The sequence below is a fragment of the Orbicella faveolata genome, unplaced genomic scaffold, assembly GCF_042242905.1.
Source record: "Orbicella faveolata isolate gen_17 unplaced genomic scaffold, um_ofav_v1 contig_2, whole genome shotgun sequence".
Lineage (NCBI taxonomy): Eukaryota > Metazoa > Cnidaria > Anthozoa > Scleractinia > Merulinidae > Orbicella > Orbicella faveolata.
In genome coordinates, this window is record NW_028301547.1 from 5,414,120 (window position 1) to 5,434,616 (window position 20,497).

General features: G+C 39.2%; 1 protein-coding gene and 2 pseudogenes across 1 annotated transcript; all 3 read left to right on the forward strand.

The window, feature by feature from the left end:
- Positions 1-1,066: 1,066 nt before the first annotated feature.
- LOC110044514 (uncharacterized) lies at positions 1,067-19,944 on the forward strand. The gene is made up of 8 exons (XM_089289746.1): positions 1,067-1,420; positions 5,549-5,756; positions 6,164-6,474; positions 6,823-6,963; positions 8,245-8,570; positions 14,684-15,838; positions 17,743-18,010; positions 18,647-19,944. The coding sequence occupies exons 1-8, from the start codon at positions 1,247-1,249 to the stop codon at positions 19,049-19,051; spliced, it is 2,988 nt and encodes a 995-aa protein (XP_089145872.1). The 5' UTR covers positions 1,067-1,246; the 3' UTR covers positions 19,052-19,944.
- On the forward strand, positions 9,346-10,505 carry LOC149111679 (uncharacterized; annotated as a pseudogene).
- Positions 10,147-11,519, forward strand: LOC149111680 (uncharacterized; annotated as a pseudogene).
- Positions 19,945-20,497: the final 553 nt, after the last annotated feature.

Here is a 20,497-nt window from a genome sequence, read left to right on the forward strand (position 1 = left end):
CGATACACGCCAAGAAAACTAACTTGAAGGCGACACGCGCCATAAAACTAGAAGGAGACATACGCCATACAAACCAGGAGGCGACACACGCCATGAAATCTAAGACGTCAAGATTAAAAACTTGCCCTTAGCGGAAAGAGCGGGATTATTACCGGTAGCAGGAACTACAGCTGCGGCCTCCGCGGCCGAACAAGTGACTATCAAAACGTCAGGAGGAACAGCAGCAAGAACTTCAGCCATAAGGAAATTTGCTCAGCGACGGAAACGTGGGAATAACCGCAAAAAGAGAACACAGAACAGACCTTTCGTGGCATGAACGCATAACAGAACGATCTCAAGTACGGAGGGCATGTAAATTCTTTGCTCGATACCCACGGGTGTTACGAGGGTCTCTATAAGAAGAGTACGCTAATTTATGTAGCATGCACAGCCATTCCGACGCAATCATATCAATGGAAACAGCGCTGGGTTTTAACATGAAAAGGAGGGGCTTTCTAATATGCCACATAGGCACAGTATCGGCTGAGTGCCATGTGTGCGAATGAGAGGGGAAAAAATCTTAGAAGACCGATCACTACCTACCATAGCTTTCACGTGGTATCTTTCTTAACACGCCACTTTAACCACAAAATTAGATGCTATAAATCGCTTTCGAACTGATGATGAGATCAATCTATGACTCTTTTAATGGCATGTCACCTCTCAGTTAACGTCGAAATAGGTACTTTCCCTTCTCCCCCTTTCCCAGCCCTCTGAAAAATACCTTGTCACTCGATCGTGCGACTTTCAATTAACCTCTCCACTGCAAAGACGAGAACAAAAGGGTAAACGACTGTGACGTGGTTGAAAGTTGAATATAATTGGATTAATAATCGGGCTTCATTCGGAATTTGAATGCCCCGTTGATAATTTGACAACTAGAAGCTGCAACTGAGTATAGAAACATTTTTTTGCCGTACTTTTCCTGATAAAATCTTCAGCTCATAGATTTTTCAGGACAAAATGAGTGTATCTGCTGAGAGAACGCTATGCAAAACAAATACAAATGACGTATCTCCCCGTATCAGTTTACTGAGACTCACTTAGCCATGCCCTCTGCTCACAAGAACAACGCTGCAATTGTTTTGTAGCTTTAGGGACATCAGTGCATGAACGTTAAACTTCTTCTTGCGTTACAATGTAGCCTTTCATCTTAAACCATCGTTTTGTTTTATGATCTCGGCTCAGATTTGTTTAAACTGGTAAAATGGCTTGTAAATCGAAAACCATCGAAGAAATCGACGATCTGTTGGATATGCTTCAAGTGATGAAGGCGCTTGGTATTTCGTGGAGAGGATTACAAACATTGGATGAGATGAAATCACGAGTGAGAGCGGAATTAAATCAGTCCGTAGAAGAGCCTTGCTGGACTGCTGGTCAGGTAAGAACTCTTCAGATTGAATATTAAAAACTCTTTTAAAACAGGAAATGTTGGGGACTTTGTTTTGTTTGCAATGAGGCAACGCGTGTTACAGTGACAGCGACAGTAATGAAATCATTTGCTTCCTTACAGAGTTTAATCCGGAACGAGTTTTCCTGTATATCAACAGGCAGTAGTCGCCATTAGAGTATTGATTGCAATTTGTAGCAAGAGCTTCTTGTCTAGGCTAGCGGTTGGAGACAAAACACGGGCGCAGTATAGAGTAGCAGAAAAAAAATGAACCACTCAGTTGACTGAACGTTGAACGTTTTTGTCAAGCCTGATTAGATGAGGGGCAGGCATGCATTTCCTCCAGTACTACTTATTACACAAAATGTCAAACCATGAAAACCGATATTCGATTGAATTTGTTATTCCCGGAAGTAGTGACTTGTTTGCTGGTTAAAACATAGGTCCGCAAATGCGTACTTGTGGTCGTATGCTTAATTTTATTCCAATCGGTTGCCGAATGTTGTTTTTAAATGTCAGTATCTGGGAGTTAAATTGCCACAATTGAAAAGGTAGTCAAGTCATTACAATTTGTTAAGTGGGAAATGCAATGCAGAGTACTCTTTTTATACTTACTTACTTTATCCTCTAATAATAGTTATTTATTAAGCTCATAGTCCCAATGGGACATAACACAACAACAATCGCTCAATTTAGTCCTATTTTGTGCATTGTCCTATGTGAGTTTTAACTCTCTGATGTCGGCACTGTTTACACATGTCAATTGAACTTGTAAATGTACTGTCAAGATGTTTTGCTGCTGTAATGACTAAGCCTGTTTAAATGTAAAACAACACCAACAGCTGAGTCCCGCAGGGTCGTCATTTATTTTGCAGCAATGTGAGGCTATTTTCAGCAATCATTATGTACATTTGTAGATGATTTCCTACTCTTAATCAGTCATTGTCAAATCCAGTGTTCATATACATGACACAGCAAAGAGGTTAGAAAGGATTGATTCACTCAAGCAAATCACAATAAAAAACAAACAATTAGAAGATTTCAACTATGAGTGGAAATATTTCATTTAAGTTTCGTGTGCCTTACTATTGTTTTTGTTCCTTGATTTTTTCGATTTTTTTTTTTTTTTTTTTTTGATACAATGTAAATCACACTTGCACCATTACTCTGCACATTGTATAACTCTACTGTATTGCTGGTTTTCAGTGTCACGCAATTCCAAATAGATCAAAATAAAAATCAAAACCGGTCAATAGATAAAGTCCAGAATCTGGGAAATGAAAGAAAGTAAATATGCAAAGACTCTCGCCAAAATTCTGGTCACAGCAATTTTTCTTATGCGAGATATGCGGAGAAATTTTTTGCCCAAATTTATAGAGATTTGTATGGAGACGCCATGCTGGTGCCCATCCGTATGGGCACCAACATGGCGGCCGGAAACCAACAGAAACATCTGTCACTGAGTTTTGCTACAAAAACGTGAATTTATCCCGCGAGAAACTCTAAAACATTAAAATAATACTTTTTCTAAGACATGAACTGTTCAGATAGCCAAGTTCCCCGAAATAAGACACGTTTTTAACCGTCATGACAGCTCTCTAGGCCGTCACGTAAATGCCGCGTCACGCAAAAGCTTAGAAATTGAAGCGTCGTGTATCACAAAACCAAAAACCCATTCGGAGCGAAAATTTGTATGAATATTAGTTTTCAGCTGCTCTTATACATCATTTAAGTAAAATCTTAAGAAGATCAATAGTTTTGTAGTTCGAATTTTAGTGACGTCATATGAAAACCAGCTATTGTATTTGTATTTTGTGCATAAGGAGGCAATAAAATAAAAGTAATAAAAAAAGTTTCTTTGGACCTATTTATGTACTAAATTAATGTACTATTATCAAATTGTCTTTTAAAAAACTAAAAAAAAATGGTGAGTAAAATTTCACCGGGAGCCCTCAAAAAGAAATGAGTATTTTACCAATTAACAGAAGCGGCGTTTTGTCTAGCCGATAAATTTGGCAATCATGCACACAGAAATCCACGGCTTTGAAATGGTCGATATTTTGGCGCTTTCTTGGCTCTATGTCACATAAAATTTTATTTTAAAAAGGTTTATTTCAAGTCTCTTTCATATTTTACTCTTAAGTTCGGAATTTTAGACGTTTTTTTTTAAAGCGATCGTATTTCCCCCCCCCCCCCCCCCCCTCCCCGGTTATCTGATAAGCATCTCGTCGGGACTTCCCTTTTTAATTAAATATTCTGTGTTTACCCCTATGTTTGTATCGTATCATGCTAAGTTTGTAAGTTTAGAAAATTACTACATCGTTTCGGAAAATGCAAAGGGGTATATTTATTTCCATTAAAGTAAGGGAAAGCGTAGACTAAAGTATTTCTGCAGTTTTATGGCGGATATCAGCCAGTTTCCCGTCGACGATCGTAGATGCTAATAATTGTGTAAATAAATGTACTTAAATAGCACTTCATAGGAATAAAAAAAAAACACTACAGCCCTATTTATTGCAATGCCATTTGTACAGAACAAGAACTCACCTTTTACCAGACTATTTTATTGTGTTTTTTTCGCTTTAGAAAATGATACATTAAGGTGTAGAACGTTTTACGACGGGCGTCGTTAAAACCAGGGACATGGAACATTCCGGAACATCCCGGAACATTCCGGAACATCCCAGAACATCGAATAATTACAATAATTATGACTGAGAAAAATATGTAAAATTAAATTTTCAAAAATCAAATTAAAAAAAATAATAAACTGCTATCAGCTCGGAAAAAAAAAAAACATAACAAAATATAACAAAACGAAAAAAACAAAAGAAAGAAAGAAAAATGAAAATGACTACAATGACAGAAGGCTCGCAACTTAAAAGACTAATCCATTCGTTCCAGTTGCTCTCCATCAGGCTAATCGCGTGACTGTCCCTTATTCCCAGATTTCGTTGTTTATAGAAAACCAAGTTGGTGGCGATCGAAGCTTTTAATCATACTGAAAAATATGGGTCACGTGTGTGATTTCTTTATTCAATTCATTACTAAACACAAAGTCGAGTCTAGAGATGTTGGCTTGCCGAGGAAACTCACTCCAACATCTGAATGAAATAACAAAGAACAAACTAGGCAGTGCAGTTATTTTAGAGATGGAAGGAAGGAAACAAATCATAAACAGCACGACAGAGCGATATTAAAATAACTTAACTTACCTTGAACAATTGCAACTAATTTGCGACTGAAAGCTCTTGCAAATTTTCATAAAACAGGTAAAACGGCTGCAATTACGCAGTACGACAACGTTACGCCAAAAGCAATGGCCGACGAAACAACAACCAGTCTACCTGCCGAACTATTTATACTCTCGGAGGTCTGTCACGTGTCATTTCGACCTCAAATTGACTGACTGACTGACTGACTGACTAACTAACTGACTGACTAACTGACGAATAACAACATAGATCGGCCTCTGACACAGTGGTTTTTGTGCATAAAATGCATAACACCACAAAACAAAACAAAAAAAACAGTTAGAACTAGCTCTGGACCTTGAAAATAGGTCACTTTCGACATATTACAATTCAGCTTGGTAGTGAGGCCTAGAGGACACAAACAAAAAAATGAATAAACGTGTCATTCAATTGCCTTTGTTTGTGTCCTCTAAGCCTCACTGCCAAGCTGAATTTTAATATATATATCGAAAACAGTGTATTGGGATTATCTCTGAGTATCACTATAATGGAATTGACAAAAATGTTTTGAAACTAAACCTTTGATTGAATTAGTAACCTACACATATGTAAGCTACATTGTACAATTCTCGTCCCAGTTGCAACTGTTCTCAATGGGACACGTCGATCGCTCCGCTCGCCAGGTGACAATACATGCATTAACCCTTTACTGCGGGGGTTTTGCGCGTAGGAGACTGCACTAAGTCGGTAATTCCTATCAAAGCTAAAACGATGAGTTCCTAATGATGTAGTATTACATATAACAAGCATAAACATCAGTATCAAAATTACTGAATTGCGCCGGTATGAGAGACTGAAAGAATCAAATACAATTAAAGGCCACGCTTGATTTGAGCCATGAATTGGTTTTGCTTTCATGTTTTAGGCCTTTTCCATTTTGTCAGAAGCAAGAGATGAAGATGCCTGGAAAAGACAAGCTTTACTTGAGGCTTACTCCGATACCGAGGAGTGTCTGAAAAAAATGGATGACAAAATTCTCGCTTTGCTGCAGAAGAACGTGGTCAACTTAAAAGGGAAGATAGAAAATCACCAAGCACAACTAAAACGAAAAGAATACTTCCTTCTGGTGGCAGGTAAATGACACAAAGCAAGAGTTTTAAAAGCGGTTCAATAACTAACTTCTCCAAGAAAGGATCTCAAAATTGGTATTTGACACAATAATTTCGTGACATCGAATCAACTGTAACTTACTCAAAAACAGGCAAGTCAGAAGTCACTTGACATTGTCAGTGCACAGTGGTTAGAAACATTCCTCAACGTAGCAACCTGGGAATGTTACCATTCTATGAAGGCCAAGTTTCTTGTAAAAATGGAAAAGGTCCAATGCAAGCTTTATTAAAAAGCCCTAGAAAACAGGAGACACTACACAATCATTTTTTGAATTTTGGAGAAACGCCATTTTGATTTCTTACGATATTTCGATGAGGTCTAAGAAGACTATGAAGGAAAACTAATAAATTCACGGTTTATTCATTTAAAGGTGAGACAGGCTCTGGAAAAAGCAGCTTGGTCAACCTTATTCTAGGAGAAGAACTTCTTCCATATTCCCTTCTCAGCACAACGTCCACCATATGCGAATTGAGATATGGAGAGCAACCCAGAATCGTGGCTCACTTTAAAAACGAGAATCCTGAAACCGGGCCTTCAATTAAGGAGGTCCCTCTAAAGGCGGCATCCTCTGAACAAAGTTATCTTCAGCAGATCTCTCCCTATGTTCACGTGAAGGGTGAGCGAGAAAAAGGTTCAATTTACAAAAAAGTTGAACTCTTTTGGCCCCACGAACTTTTGAAGGTACTTATTAGTGACGTAACATTAAATGTGTTGGTCCTTTCTCATCAGTCATATAAGTAAAATTAAGTATATGCCAAAGACAGGACAAAGCAAACCGGTTCAAACCGGCGCCCCTTCGTTCCAACTAACTGTCAAAAAATCTCATCAGCACCTGAATAACCTCACAATTAAAAATGTAACATAATTCAAATGAATCTTAAGTAAAAACTAAACATAGAAACAGTGAAATCATTCTAAGTTTGTACTAATCTACTCATTTGGCTGATCATCTCGTACACACCTGTACCAACGTGCTTCGTAGAATAATTGAAAAAATGGCTGCCCACGTTTCTATTCTCTATATTTCAGAAAGGCGTGGTTATAATTGATAGTCCGGGTATTGGCGAGTCTGAAATCATGGACGAGGTAGTCACGCACTATCTACCAGAAGCCTTTGCCTTCATTTATGTCATAAACAGTGGAAACGCTGGAGGAGTTCAGAAAGACAGAGTAAGTCTTGCCTTAGGATTTAAGGTGGCTCAAAACAGTAATATTTCTAACGCGCACTTTAGCACGAGGCATCATGCGATCACCCGAGGGGTCGCCAGATAGCGCGAGAGATTTAATTTTTTATCATTTTCTCTGTTTCTTCTTCTGTGTGTAATAAAACAATTTTTATAATAAAAAAAAAATATGGGGTCACCGGCCTAGTTTTTAAGAGAGATGTAATTGATGGTAAAAAGTGGGTCAAGTTTGTTGCTATGCAACAGAACAGGCACCCTTAATTTGTGACTTAAGTTGGGGTATTATGTCTTTCTGAAATCGGCATATATATATATATATATATATATCTGTCTGTATTTGCAAAAACATAGCCACAGAATTTGACTTGTCACTGATAATCTTGATACAATTCTGTCCTAGAGCTAGCTTTCCACAAGGCTTATCGTAGCTCAAATAAAAGGAAATAACTCTCCTGCATGACTTTTGAGGCAAGGAAGACTAAATTCACCGTCTTTTCGTTGAATCATGAATTGTCCAATTTAATTAAGAGTACTTCAACATGAAATTCGAGTCTAAATAAACACAAACGTACAGATATCAAAACCGCTCCGGAAAGCTTAACTGTAGCTTTCTATAGGCCTGCATCGTCCTATATGGACTAAACAAGAGCTTCCTACATCGAGAATCGATTGAACTTCAAACAAACTATGCCAAACTATTGGACATAATGATATTCTCGGGCAGACTTCCTTTAGACAACAGTTATAGAACGCTAATCGGTCGGCTCCTTCTGAGAGTCACCGCGCGCACTGAAATTCAGACGAGTGTAGCCTGGACTAAACTTAACACCAATTGAAAAGGGGAGGGGGTGGGTAGCGATAAATAAAGAAAAAAGAATAGATAAATCAGCTCTAAAACATAAGCTCCAGGAAACCAGGTTTCTAAGGTCCCTATGAAACTCTGAGTTCACTTAATAACATTTATAGACTTTTTCGAATAAATTAAACATGCTTTATAGAATATTCATGTGCATACTGCCTGCGAAGTGCTTTAACATGGCACCAAAACTGTCCCACGGAGTTGTTATGTCCCACGGAGTTTGGATCCTGAGTAGTACTGTTTCAGCCTCCTGGGCCTCACCGGTGCAGTGCTGATGCTAAGATGGAGGAGAAACCATACGGTCACCCCAAACGATCCAACACTTGTGGTATCGTCTAAGCCATGCCAGAGTGTTTAAACTAATTTATTTATAAGACCTTCTTAAGTCATGTTACTTTTGATTTACAGCTTGAAAAATTGCTGGAAGAAGTAAGGAAGATGACTCTAAAAGGACAGAAAGAATCAGTCTCATCCAAGTGTGCTTTGTTCGTGTGCAACAAATGGGACCAAGTTCCAGAGAAAGAAGTAAAAGAGGTCCAGAATCACGTGATCAAGAAGCTGAAGAAGTGTTGGCCTGGTCTTGATCCCAAGTCACAGATCATATATATGTCAACAAACAACGCCAGGTTTGCTCAGAACCTTGGAATTATCACTGAAGAATTTTCGTCCCTGATGAGTGGTATCAAGTCGATGGTTTTGAAAAGCATCGAAGCCCGGCTGGAAATGCACTGGAGGTAAGATTTTAAGTGTATTACTAGAACTAGTAATAAAATGTACCCATGAATCAAGTCCTAACTTGGGCATATGCACTGTAAGTCGTCAATTTTAGAAATCACTATAGAGAGAAAAATGTGAATTTATAACATAGCGCGCGCGCTAGTCCTATCTAATTCCTATTGAGCCATCACGAATAAAATCTCTATATACGCACGGCCGTGCGTACATAAGATGACGTGTGCAGTTTCAATTTAGCTGCAAAATTTCCGTCGAGTTTAGTGCAAGTTCCTTTTGTTTAAGTTTCGGCAATGTGAAGATTATTCTGAACAATCCAAACTCTACTTGGAGCCTTTGACTTTTGCCAGGCTAAGATGTTTACTTAAACGTGAGTATTTTAACTTTGTTTGTCCACATTTTCATCGAGTATTTTTTACTTTGTCTGCCTACATTTTCATTATAATTAATTCAAAGAAGCGAATTTTTCATTGACAATTTTAGAAACCAGGTTAAGCGTTTTCGCTCAACCGTTGCTCAACCGATTTTGGCGTGTTAGGATCCTAATGAGCTTTGTTTTTCTTCGCCGTGCATTGTGAGAACTTCGTAGTCAATCACAAATAAACGTTTTAGCGCCCAAGTTGTTGTCGCCATGTTATAAAAGAACTGGTTCATGCTTTTAGCTGTGCGTATATCGAGTTATGGATGCACGCGGGAAGTTTGGAGAGCACGAATAAAAGCGTAAGAGTTACTCAAGGCGATAGCCGAGAGCAACTCTAGCTTCTTGAGTGCTCTCCAAACTTCCCTAGTGCATCCATAACTCGATATACGCACGCTAAGCATGAACCAGTTCTTTTTTTGTGTTCGAGTGGCATCAACGTTACCAATATCGAGTGGCAAGAACAACAAGATATTGCTTTAGCCACTCGGACATACAATTCCTATCTTCGAGTTTACGTGTGAGTTTCTTTATAATAACATAGAGGAAAAAATTACTGAATGCTAATTGGTCAATGAGGAGGGTAGTTTTTCTTAATTTTGCTTGTGAAGAGGGCAAAATTACTCGCTCACGATTGGTCCTCAGGTTGCCTAGCAACAGCTTATGCTATCGAGAAGTTGTTGCTGAAACTTTTCTGTAACAATGTCGTCTTGTTTCGAGATAGTTGACGAGGAATATATCGAAGCATTAAAAGACAAGAGTGAAAATGAAAACACGAAGAGAAGCACGGAGTACTGGGAGAGCGTTTTCAAAAAGTGGGCAAATGAAAGAAACTTCCAAGTAAATTTAACAGAGTACGAGAGCGATGTCCTCGACCAAACACTGTCCCAGTTTTATGCCGACTTACGAAAAGACAACGGGGATGACTACGAGCCCGACTGCCTGAAAGTAATGCGGGCATCACTGGAGAGATATCTAAAATCAAAAGCCTACCCAAAGTCCATCATCCGAGACAGGAAGTTTCTTAACTCCAGAAAAACCCTGGAAGAGCAAGGCAAAGCAAAGCGACCAAACCGATCCAGAAGTTTGACAGAAGAAGAGGAAGAAGTCCTCTGGCAGAACGGCTAGCTTGGAGGAAGCACTCCACGAGTTCTACCAACATGTGGTGGCTGCTCACGCAACACTTTGGCCTACGAGGGCGACAAGAACACCACCAAATGAAAGTTGAAGATTTCACTTTACAGCGCGACGACGACGAAAACGAACTTCTCACTTTTTTCGAAGGTCCAACTAAGACGAGACAGGAAGGACTTAGCGTGAAAACCAAAATGTTTGCCATAGTGAATGAGGAAAGGTGCCCCAGCATGTTGTTCAGCTGAATGATATCTGGAGAAGTGACCAAGCGAAATGAAGAAAAGCAGTCCGTTTTAGCTCACTGTCATCGACAAGACAGTTTCAAGAGTTTGGTACAAGAAAACCCCAGTGGGAAAGAACACCATAAACACAATCATGAAAAACATATATGAAGGAGAACTCGCCGCTGAAGGATCTGTGTCCCGAGAAGAATTTGACCAACCATAGCGCAGGAAAAACCGTGGTAAAGAAGCTGAAAAGTTCTGGTATCCCGAAGTGTGAAATATAGAATATCACAGGCCACGCATCTGCCAACGGGCTTGACGACTACGACTCAGGAGACGAACGAGAGCAGCAGATCATTTCACGAGCCATTGACAACACTGGACCTTTTCCTTCCAGAGGCGCTTTAAATCAACTTTATCCTGCAAATTCAACTGCATCTTTGTGTGCTCTCGGCCATGTTTACAATTTCAGTCACTGCAGTCACCTTGAATATCGACGGGAATGACGCCGTTCAGAAGAGCACAAGTGATATAAGGCGAGGATACAAGCGTATCTTCATCGAAGAATCAGATTCTGAGTGATCTGAAAGCGTTTTCAACGCTCTAACTTTGTTTGGAAAAGCACTAACTTTATATTTTCAAAGTTAGAAGTTTGTTAGCAGGCCTGGTTATCAATGTCCTGGTATTTTCGTGCAAAAATAAAATTTCATTCAGCTCATTCGTGTGTTTGTGGTGATTGATTCTTTGTCAGCATTAAATAGCTTCCTACGACTGATAACTCAAGAGCGCATTCAGAAATTCAGTAATTTTTCCCTCTATTTCATTAACAAGTAATCGCAATGGCTCCTCGTAAAATTGAGAATTATTATCATTGTGTTTTCAGAAGTTGCTGAAGTTCCCCGAGTCGCGCAGCGACGAGGGAAATTTCAGCAATTTCTGATAACACGCATGATATTAATCCTTCATTTTACTCGGTCCTATGTGATTACCTATACAAATGCGTCATGGAGATACATGTTTGCAAATACTGGGTTTTTAAAATGAGTGGCTCAAGGGGCACACTACATGCAACATAGTCGGTAAATCAAATACATTTGAACTAGTTTGAAGTACTCAAAATTGCATAGAATCCATCGCAGATAATGGTCGATGCTTTGGATAAAAGCTGTGATGGATGAGGCTAGTATTCTTATAAATTATATGTTTTTTAAGTTTTGCTCACTGCACAAAGCAGTAAGTGTTTGATGATTGCTTGCCGTTCCATTGGCGTAATCATAAAACATAAGCCCACAAATATTAACCCCCAAATTTTCTAGGCCCTCTCTCTTGATAAATAATAAGCAAGTTTTAGTGCAATTTAGCTAGGAAACCTTCATGGGCAGTTAAATTTTGTTTAAATTTCTGTTTATACAAGTTTCTCTTGTGATATATTTTAAATGACATTTTGCTCAGTTACACCTGTATTTACATCATTCTGAAACAAACGGGAGTATGTTTATGCTTTTTAATATTCTTCCACTTACATAATAGTTGGTGCGAGTCCGAAACAGAATGTGTACATTTCCGATGATACGTAACCAACTGTAGTACGCCGGGCAAAACTCTTCTGGATCGACATTTTACAACAAAAAATTAAAACCAACGAAGTGACACAAATAATTTTGTGATTGTCTTCAACTTTACTAAATTCCACACATGGAAACTTATTTTTATATGGATCACGCAAGAAAGGCTTGCGTTACACCTTGTCCAAATTTGGTTAACTGAGTCACAAAAGTATGCAAAATCACGCAATTTCTGAGAAAAAAGAGCCCCATTTGGAGTGTTGTTTTGAGAAGAAACTCTTTCCGTGCTGGCGGATTTTTTTGTCAAGATTTTGACAAGAGAGCATGAGAAAGACTTACGCGAAGCGTAGAAACGTGTTTGTTGCGGGAACTCCGATATGTAAATGTGTCACTCACTCACTCACTCACTCATTCAGGTGTAGACACTCTTCGTAATTAGTCGGGCCGAACGAGAGCGCCCGAGCCCGACGCCATATTGGAATAGTAACCGAGTCCGAAGCCATATTGGAATAGTAACCTTGCAGTCAGTGCTAGCCTCGCTATCGTGTTTGCGTGGTTACTACTCAATGCGTGCATCGAGCCAGCCCGAATGATGATTTTGTAGCTTTAACACGACCATTAATATTAGGTCTTTCGCTAAATTGAAGTGGAGTTGACTTCGAATGTTCGAATTAGTACTATAGCCAACTTGAGGGCTGAATTTCACGAGCATTTGACTCGTCAAGGCGTTAAAAATGACCAGGAGATGTGTATTAGTTTGCTGGAAAGGGACTTGCAAATGAGTAAATCTCATGCTAATGTGGTAAGCTTTGATGAGAATGTGTCTTATTCGTCGACCTTAATGAACTTATATGAGCGAAACGAACAATTTTCAATGAACGAAACAGCTATTGAAAACAGGACAAACATCGGCACCATCATATAATTCTGTAATTTCGTTTTTAACATCTAAACCTGAGGCCAGCCGAAGTATTGTTTTGAATATAAGCCAAGCTTACGACGTTGTGTCAGCCTTGCAGTAGGCTTTGACTTATTATCGTTTTACTTTTCAAGTTTGGCTCATTAGATCTCCTGTGAGATCCAACGTTCAATCAAGCAGGGCCTTCGTTCAGAGCTTTGCAGTTTATAGCACTTGAGTTTTCCGTGTTGAGTTGTCCGTGTTCAACCGACATCGATTCAAGTTTAGATTAAAGTTGTGTTCCCTATACTTGAACTCTGAGTGGGATGTGAAATGCACATAAACTTGGAAAGAAAATTCCCAAATACTTGATTTTGATAAGCTTAAATGATTTTTACCCTGTCTTTTGTTTGCACATTTGCTTCCTGATTGAAAACATAACAAAGGGAAAGAAACCCCCTGTGAGCTTGAATTTTTTGGATCAACACTGAAAATGTTTGCAAAAGAGGCTACTTATTTTGATGTATGTCACATGCAATATATATAGGGACAAGCGGTCCCACACTGGAAAAGAAGTACTGTCTAATAAGAAACCTTACCCATAGCCTTGAGTGAAATGCAGTGAAACAGGTCTGTAAGCTCGTACAACTTGAATACATGCAAATTTTCCCGGCAGGCAGACAAAGAGTACTCTATGAATTTTTTGGCAGGAGTGTCCTCTGTGACCCAAGAACCCTTAACCTTTACCACTCCGTGTTCAGCTGCAATTTTGCCACCCTAGCTATTCTGGATGTACCGGTATATGTTTGTAATATGTGTGCAACAAAAGCCAACGAAAAAAAGCCTATGTCTGTGAGGTAAGTGCGACCTTGCGTGGTACGAACCCGGCTTGTTTTAACAGCCTTAAATAATACACCAGTAATTGCAAGTTCACCAACATGTTTCATCTCTAGATTACTTAATCCACGAGTTTGGCCATAGGTCTCCTTTGATTGTTGTTTCTCCCACTTTAATATCATTTTGTTCGTTGATCATTTTCTCTCGTTAGTTATTTCGTTGCGTAATGCGCATTTATGTAATTTTTAGTTCTCACCGCATACTTCAATTCATTAAATAAACCAACAATCAAGAGCCAGAAGTTGTGTGGTTAATCACGGCGAACTCCGAATCGATACTTGTCAAACAAGGACTCGGTTCGGGAACGCGACATAGGATTATAACTACTATTTAGATGGATTATCTCTCCTTCCTCACACCATGTCCTCGCCGAATTCATGAAAAAAAATCCACAAACACATAACCATGTTCTTCGCACAACAACTCTGGTCTAATTACTCTACGATGTCGGTGTAAACCATGACTATTTTTCTCAGAAACCGCGCAATTTTCCATACTTCTGTGATTCAGTTCGCAAATCTAGATACACTGTAACGCAAGTCTACCTTGCGTGATCTATGTGAAAATAAGTTTCCATGTGTGGAATTTAATAAGGTTTAAGACAATCAAAAAATTATTTGCATCACTTTGCCTGTTTTAATTTTTGTGGTAAAACATCGATCCAGAACAGTTTTGTCCAGCGTACTGATAGTTAGGGTGCCTGAATGAAGTTTTTAAAATACGGGCCCTTTTATGGCATACATCTCGTATTCTCTCTCGGCAACAACTGTGCCCCTTAATCCACTAATTCGTGGGTCATCCAACTTATAGCGTCCCTGGTTCAAATGCACGCGATCTCTTGGAGAACAAATACGATTATCCTTCGCAGCAAGATAATCCAATACTATTCTGAACCTTTAACTTGCATACATTTTTATGTTTGATTGGTGAAAGATGTTAATTGAAATTTACGTTTTATTGTTATTCTTATTTTTTGCAGATGGCTGGATTACGTGCTCTCACGGATAATTTATCAAGCAAAAGCTTTTGTGATGAATGCTTGCAGAGACCACGACAAAGTCGCTGACAAAATGGGTTTTATTATCTGTCGTTTGCTTCAGATTGAAGAAAGGCAAACCGAAGTGATGGAAGAGCTTCATAGATATTTGAAGATTCGTGTCAGTGGTGCTGAGCAGAAGCTCAGTGAGTATCTTAAGTCAAGTGTTGTCAGAGCTCGCTTCACCACGTGGACCCTAGACGAAGTTCCAAAGGCAGAGGGCTCCTGGGAAGTGACTTACCGCAGGATCACGAAAGCGCTAGAAAATCGGCTGCGAGAAATCATCGAGCATTGGGAAGAAGATAACCAAGTATTTTCAGATGCTCGCGAGTCTCTTGTTCATCACTTTCAGCAGCGATACAATTTTGTGGAAGGGCAGCTGCGGAATCTCCAGGGTGCTGTCACCAATGACGACCTCGATGTTCCAGAACATGCTCCACCTGATGAAGGCTATAAATTAACTACAGCAGAAAAGGTTGTAATCGGCGTCGCTATGAGTCCAATATGGGTTCCAGTTACCCTAGTTGCGCTGGTAATTGGTGTGCCTGTGGTCGGCATAATGGTAATAAAAAGCAAGGTGGAAGATAGAAATATGATCAGGAAATACGAAGGAGACAAGTGTGCTTTTATGGCTGAAGCATCTGCAGCCTTTCTCGATAAAGTTACAAACGGAAGCGTGCTCGAGTTGTTCGTGAAGGACCAAGTGGAAGAGGCTGAGCTGTGTCTGAAGCAAATTGAAGCCCGTATTCCCGAGTTGATCGAGGCTGACAAGATGTTATGCAGACAACTCGGTGATGAAAGCCGTTCACAGAAAGAGATAAAAGAGGTGTACCAACCAATCATGGATGAAGCTTCTGATATCAGAGGACATCTGGCGGTATTTGCCTTGCAAGAAATCCGTGCCATTGACATATGCAACGAGGAATTAGACTGGAAAGAAGAAATGTCCTGCTGTCTTGGAAGCGGTGCATTTGCCATTGTTTACCAAGGGAATATGGGATGGAAAGGAAAGCAGCAACCTGTAGCATTAAAGGTGTGCAGCAAAGTGCTTGATGTCACAAATGCAACCCTTATTATGGCGGAGGTAGATCTTCTGAGGTAAGGAATTTATGTCGAATTTCTGTTAAAGCTCCTAAGTTTCACAAACCTTACCCTTCATGCATGTAAGAGCTAATTAACCTAGGACTGGAGAAGGAATTGTCAGATTTTACAGTGCTAATCGAGAAGCATATATCATGTAGAATAATCTTCAGGATTGTTGGTCCTGTGTTGGAGGCCCAGTGACCCATCAGGCTGGCGCTTGTTAACGCTTGTATTAATCGAGTGGAAACCAAACTGGCACGGAACTTTAAACATCCTACGACTTTATTTGTTTACACGAATATGAGTTTGATGAGGAAAAATGACAAGCAAATAGAAAATGAATACAACAATAATAAATGAAGGAAGCTATGCAAATAATGAAGAAAACCATAACAAACACGACTTACAGAAATACCACCAGAAGAATAAAGTAGAAATTGAACAGATCCTGGATACGTACGCGATGCGCAATTTGCTCGAATGGATTAACATAACGAAACCGTAGCTCTTATTCGTATAAATACGCGGGCCAAAAATGTAAATTGTTTGTCCCGTAGGGATATCATGATTTCAATAGGGTACGAAAACAATAGAAAGCAACGCAAGAATGTCACAGCGCTTACCTCCGGTTTTCGTAGCATGAATACTCCCCCCTCGGTGAGATGCTAGTTCATCGCGGAGTTACCCCCAGCATTAAGTTCGCCGGTAACCATTTATACGCCTGGATAGAAAGAGGCACTATGAGAGTAGAGTTACTTTTCTTGTCCAATAACCCAAATCGAGCACTAATGGTGTAGGCCACTACACCAGTACAAGGAAACGCAACATAAGTCTATTCTTAACCTGAGGTAGTCTTAACCCTTACTCAATCTTTAAGGACGTTTGGGCTAATTGTTTCTGCGCATCCTTACTGCGCACGCAAATTCACACGCCACGGCATGCATGAGAGCGGGCGCTAAGTTAGCTTATAAAATAAACTATGATAGGGCAGATGGCCACTGCTATAGCTTTGCCTTGATTTTACGATCTTGGACGTTCAGTGACCCCTAGTTTTCTTTTGATGGATCATTTTCTCTACCGATTTTCTTTGTTTAGCGAAAAAATGAAGAAAATCTATCGACTATAGTTTGAATTTTTTGCAAAATTCCGTTCCTTTTTAGCTCTTCGTTTATCTGTGCGACGGTTTCAAATGCCTCTTTAAGGGTTAAGTTTTGTGAAAACGTTGGTAACATTTGGAATTATTTACGCAACAGACTCGACACTTCTACAATATGGGACTAAGATCGTTTGCCTCGATCCAATGACTCACCTTCGACATTTTTAACTATAAACCCCTGTAGACCATGCTGAATTACGGGCGCCAATTTTTCACTGAAAATCAGGGTAGTTTTCCACACGCTTTACCTCTGAAACGAAGTAGGTGACCCCCAATTTGTTTTTGCATTTCTGACACAAGTACCTCATCTGACTGTAGTAACAATTTTAAAAAATCTATCAACTGGAAAATTTTCGTCGGAACCAGTCCTTAAACAACATTCAGATAATCCACTGGAATCGAAACACAGCCACCTATCCAAATGTCCTTAAAATAACTGCTGATAAAAAGTAACTCCTTACGATTTATTTAGAAAAAAAATGAACACGGCCTTTTCTAAATTCTTCCCTAAATTTAGTGTCTAGCGGAGTTCTTTGAGGAGCAAAACGCAACTGTTTCCTCCTTATATACCACTTGAGCTTTTTGTTTGTTCGTCGGTTTTTGAGACCATATTGGGAGATACGGAGTTTCATTTCTCTCACGTGTGAGTACTCGGTAGACAAAATACTAAGATAAGAAAGAAATGTTTCTGACAGTTTATTGAAATATAGCCAATTTTGCATCCCTTTTATGCATATTGCATGTTTTTGATTCTGTTCGTCAGAAAATTGGAGCATCCTCATATTGTAAAGTTTTATGGCACATCCCTTCTCAAGAAGGAGCGCACCACAAGAGTGATCCTGGTAATGGAAAAGTGCAAAGGAAGCTTGAGGAGTCAGATCTTCGATCAGCCAGAAGCAGCTCCAGCAAAATCCAGAAACCCTGCTGTCCTTAGAGAAGTGTGTCGATGGGCGAGACAGATCACCAGTGCTCTTACGTTCATTCACGAACAGGGGGTTGTCCACAGAGACCTCAAGCTAGCGAACATATTGGTATGAGGCTGAAGTATTTTTGCTGAGCCAGTTTAAAAATACTGACTAAATATTGCTTAAAATGTATTCTGATTTTCTTTAAATTGAATGAAACATCAGGAAATCTGTTTCCGAGTTTGAAAGGGTAAAAATGCTTTGAAACCTAAGTAAAATTCGATAATGAATCAAATTCTTTCTAGTTTTGAGAACAGAGTTGTACATACACAAGTACTCTTAGACACTTAATTTCTCTTAGCAGAACAATGCAGTGGGCAGTGGGAAATACCAAATGGGAAACTGAAAATGGGAAATTGTGGCCAGCTATTAACGAAATCCCCATTCTCTATTTCTGTTGTAGATACCCATGAACATTTGACTATATTTGAAAAAATTGCGAGGCTTCAAACGTTCCACCTAGCAAACTCCCAAGTAGTTGAAATTATTTGAAATAAAGAAAATATGATTGTTATCTTAGCGAAACTTAACTTAACTTAACTTTCGTCCTTATAGTTTTCAAATCAACAACATTTTAGAAAAATTTCATTACATCCCGAAAGTATAAAACAATAAATTGTCTTTTGTACGAGTTCCTTTAAAGAAATTGTTCAATTTGCTGAGTATAATGAAACTGTATGTGCTCCTTCGTTTACATTTAAGCTATCAGAGGACAACTTAGTGAAGATAACTGATGTTGGAGTTGCTAAAGACGTAAATGACATCACGGGTACTTTGGAGGGAACCCCTGTGTACATCGCACCGGAAGTATTTCATTCCCAGTTGTATGACTGCAAAGCAGACATATACAGCTTTGGTTTAATACTGTGGGAGATGTGGTATGGGCAGCGGGCCTTTGCTGAATTCAACGGCACGATGACACTTTTCTTCAGTAAGGTGGATAAAGGCTACCGTCCACAAGATGTGGAAGACAGCAAGAAGCCTCCGGAACAATGGAGGCAATTGATGAGTCGATGCTGGGAGAGAAATCCAGAGCAACGTCCTTCCGCAAACGCTTGTAATCAAGAAATCACTACACTGTCCCAGGACGCTGTTACACCACTGTAACTTAGTCAATGGTCTGATCTATACAAGGTTCATGGAGCAGAATATACACTCTAAATGATTATAAATTTGATTTAGATCGTTCTCTTCTTTCTGATTGAAGGGAATATAGACGATAATTTTTTTCCTCCAGTCAAATACAATTAATAGACAATTCAGGATAAACATGAATTTTGATTTCGGTTACGTAGGCTTTTGTCTGATTAGGAATTGACAATGAAACGTTTTTTTTTTTTGTATCAAAGAAATGTTAGAACATTGAATAACTTTTGATACTGATGTAAGGTCGATGGGATTTCGAAAAAAGGAGCACAGAATAAATCTGTTTGTCAGTATACTCTTCAGCACCAAGTGCTTAGTATGAAGGACTATGCTTCTTCCTCCTGTACCCCTATCGACAGGGGGGGGGGGGGGGGGAGGGCGGCGGGGAGGGTGCTTTACTTCATGTATACGATTTATAAGGATGCGTTAGTTATTGGTCATTAGTTTTGAATTGGGTGTTGCGGTGTTTGTTCCTATTTTATGAAAATCTTATTGTTAGATAATCTGTAATCATTAATTAGCACACGCTAAACCGCAGTCACTTGATAACACCTTTATATTTTTGTACGTAGGTTAGTTTTTTTCAGTTCTAATAAAAACCCGAATACACAACAGGTGTATTAATCCCTCCGCTTTGGTCTTCAACAAAGCGTTCTTTGGAAATCCAAAGGGGTTGACATACAAAGAAATTTGAGTTAGCTTGTGATACCGAATTTTTTTCTTAAGTAGATAAACAAGACAGAAAAACTATTACATATACTAATGAATAGGAAACTTCATGTAAAAAACATAGACTGAAATAAGTTGCTTGCTTGTCTATATCGAAGCTCTATGTTTAAAGCCTTTTTCCCAAATGCGCAGTTTACAATATTAATTAGTCGCTAAATATATTCTCTGGTATATAGAGTGAGGGTTCCCCGCGATACTTGCCGCAACTGTGCCTTGAACATTACACGACGGATTATTAAGTAAACTCGATCGGACAAGGGTTAACGATTTCACAGTGGTCACAGGCAAATTGCTCAAATCAATGATCCACTGAAGTTGGGTAACTGCATGTTTTGTTAATGTTCGTCATGTCCTTACTGGTCCCATATGTCAAAGCGTGCATCACAAAGGTACATCCTGAGTCTACTTCTACTTTGCCCTAGATTTTCTATTCGGAAAATTTTCGTGACGAACACTTCTAAAGTATTTCATCTCTGAATAACGCTCTTTTTTCCTTACAATTCAAAAATCGTACATTGTCATCAACAGGCAGAGACCCTTCTCAATTAATCTCTGCTTTGACCAGTCAACTTCCCTTCTTTAGAGTCGTTATATAATCTGATATATAGGTCTACAATCAGGGTAAGAAAACTGTCGGAAATTAAATTTCAACCTTTGCCGATTAGTTTGATAGAGTGA

Excerpts from the sequence above, each read along its gene's own strand:
- LOC110044514 (XM_089289746.1), top strand. The coding sequence starts at position 1,247 with ATGGCTTGTAAATCGAAAACCATCGAAGAAATCGACGATCTGTTGGAT. Across the intron at positions 6,475-6,822 it reads GGCCCCACGAACTTTTGAAG|AAAGGCGTGGTTATAATTGA; the intron begins GTACTTATTAGT and ends TCTATATTTCAG. Across the intron at positions 8,571-14,683 it reads CGGCTGGAAATGCACTGGAG|ATGGCTGGATTACGTGCTCT; the intron begins GTAAGATTTTAA and ends TATTTTTTGCAG.